The sequence below is a fragment of the Diabrotica undecimpunctata genome, chromosome 8 (genome assembly GCF_040954645.1).
Source record: "Diabrotica undecimpunctata isolate CICGRU chromosome 8, icDiaUnde3, whole genome shotgun sequence".
Classification (NCBI taxonomy): domain Eukaryota; kingdom Metazoa; phylum Arthropoda; class Insecta; order Coleoptera; family Chrysomelidae; genus Diabrotica; species Diabrotica undecimpunctata.
Window position 1 is genome coordinate 71,068,149 of NC_092810.1, and position 2,027 is coordinate 71,070,175.

At 33.9% G+C, this 2,027-nt stretch overlaps 1 protein-coding gene across 1 annotated transcript; it reads right to left on the reverse strand.

Moving 5' to 3' along the window:
* Nucleotides 1-780: 780 nt before the first annotated feature.
* On the reverse strand, nucleotides 781-1,740 carry LOC140448892 (uncharacterized). The gene is made up of 4 exons (XM_072542018.1): nucleotides 1,609-1,740; nucleotides 1,296-1,438; nucleotides 920-1,230; nucleotides 781-854 (listed from the first exon to the last, which is right to left on the reverse strand). Exons 1-4 carry the CDS (start codon nucleotides 1,738-1,740, stop codon nucleotides 781-783), a joined length of 660 nt encoding a protein of 219 aa, XP_072398119.1.
* Nucleotides 1,741-2,027: the final 287 nt, after the last annotated feature.

Sequence of the window (2,027 nt, forward strand, 5' to 3'; positions counted from 1 at the left end):
CTTTAAATGTTATAAATTTACAAATATGTTACATTATATACTATTAAAAATTAGGATGTTTAAGTTACCGTTGGAATTGGTAACTTGGTTAACTTGGTAACTTAGTGGCTCATAGCATGTGCACTTTGTTACACTGATGATGGAATTTACATTCCGAAAACGTTCTGTATTTGTGATATAGCCCGTTGGGGTATTTTATTTATACCTTTTACTAAAAATTTTAAAATAAAATTTTTTTGTGATACATGGTATACAGCCAGCTACAGGAACTTAGTTTCCTAGTGGATTTTAAGCAAATAGTAACATTTTATGCAACAATTTCCTGCTTACTATTTCGTTATTTAATTTATAGACATGTAATAAGTAAAAAGAGGCTCGTATTTGGTAATTAACCTAAAACATTTAAACAAAATTTATCAATCAAAAAACCTAACTAGACATATAATAAGCAAAAGCAAACTCTTATTTGATAATAAAGTTAAATACTTAAACAGAATTTATCAACCAAATATCTCAACGAGATATGTAATAAGTAAAAACAGACTCGTATTAGGTAATAAAATTAAACATGTAAACATAATTTATCGATCAGAAATCCCAACTAGATACGTAATAAGTAAAAACAAACTCGGACACACGCATTAGCATCAAGTTACCAGACTATAATTACTTGTTTTTGGAGGAAAAGCTCTTTTAACACTTAGAATTACAAAGAACGCTTAATTTTCTACATTTGCAGTGTTGTGAATTGCATTGACCTCTACATTTTCAGTGGCGGAATCATTGGCCGCCTAAATTCGAAGGTTTACGGACGCATTCGCTGGGACTAATCTCAATATCAGGCACTTCATTGACTGAAATAAGTGTTCATCCTTGCAGATGATAAATTCGTTTCTGGCATAAAATTGGTTTAAAATACCATGCTTGGTGCCTAGCTTATATAGCCCTTCATCTTTAACAGAAATATTAATAGCAATAATATTTCGTCTATCGGCCTTAGCTCTATCAACTTCTGAAATTCGTACTCTAACACTTTGACCCACTTTTTCAAAAGGGAATCTATCATTAGAAAGTTTTAACATTCTGTCAGTTTGTTTAACAAGTGACTGTTTAGCAAAATCTCGAATCTCTTGAATTTTCTTTAAAGCTTTGTCAATTGCAGTGCCATCCTCTTCGTCTCCTTCATTTTCTTCAACTCCAATACTGGCATTGTTTTTCCATTGACAGCAACTATCGCACACGCATTATGTTCACTTGGGCTCTTAGTGTTACCTAGATCTTCAATATTGGCTAACTATGAATCCTCGGTTGTACTGTTGACATTCACTTCATTAAGAGCGTCATTAGACTGATCTGCTAATATTGCTTCTAAATCTTCTTCGCTTCTGATTTCGGATAAAGTAATAGCAGATAAGGGTGTTTTGAATCCTACTTTAGCCTTACAACCGAATAGTGCTTCGTATGGACTAACATTGATGCCGGAATGGTAACTCCATTTTTTTATAAATTGGATGAACTTTATGCCTTCCGATCATTGACTTGTTTTGTTTGTTTCCAGCCACGTGGCCAAAATTTTTTGATATCTTAATTCGCTCTCTCTTCCGAGACTTGTGATTCGCTGTGTCTGGGTTTTCCGTGGACAATTTTCAGTTTGTCCCACATACTGCAGACTTCTTCAGTAACATTGTTTGCGAATTCTTGACCATTATCACGGTGTAAAATGTGTGGAGCTTCAAACATGGTGAACACATACAACAAATGCTCTGAGGTGGTCAAATTTGGTAAGATGGTCTTGATCTAAGATCATAATAAATTTGTACTCACCATCCGCTTGTAACTGCATATCAACGACTTAATATGCTCGGCTTAAAATAGGCTTCACAACGAGTCCTTTTGTGGAATACTTTACCTTTAATACGGTACAGAAAGATTTAAGTAAACTATGATAAACTCCACAGTGATGTACGACCCCCATGTCCAATTGAAACATGAATCTCGTGAATGATATCGAAAGTTTTCTTCATAAA

What these genes read in the sequence shown, in the direction of transcription:
- LOC140448892 (XM_072542018.1), bottom strand. Translation starts at nt 1,740, where the DNA reads ATGTTTGAAGCTCCACACATTTTACACCGTGATAATGGTCAAGAATTC. An exon ending in AGTACAACCGAGGATTCATA is followed by an intron (nt 1,231 to 1,295) that starts GTTAGCCAATAT and finishes CGTGTGCGATAG; the next exon opens with TTGCTGTCAATGGAAAAACA. An exon ending in TAAGCTAGGCACCAAGCATG is followed by an intron (nt 855 to 919) that starts GTATTTTAAACC and finishes CACTTATTTCAG; the next exon opens with TCAATGAAGTGCCTGATATT.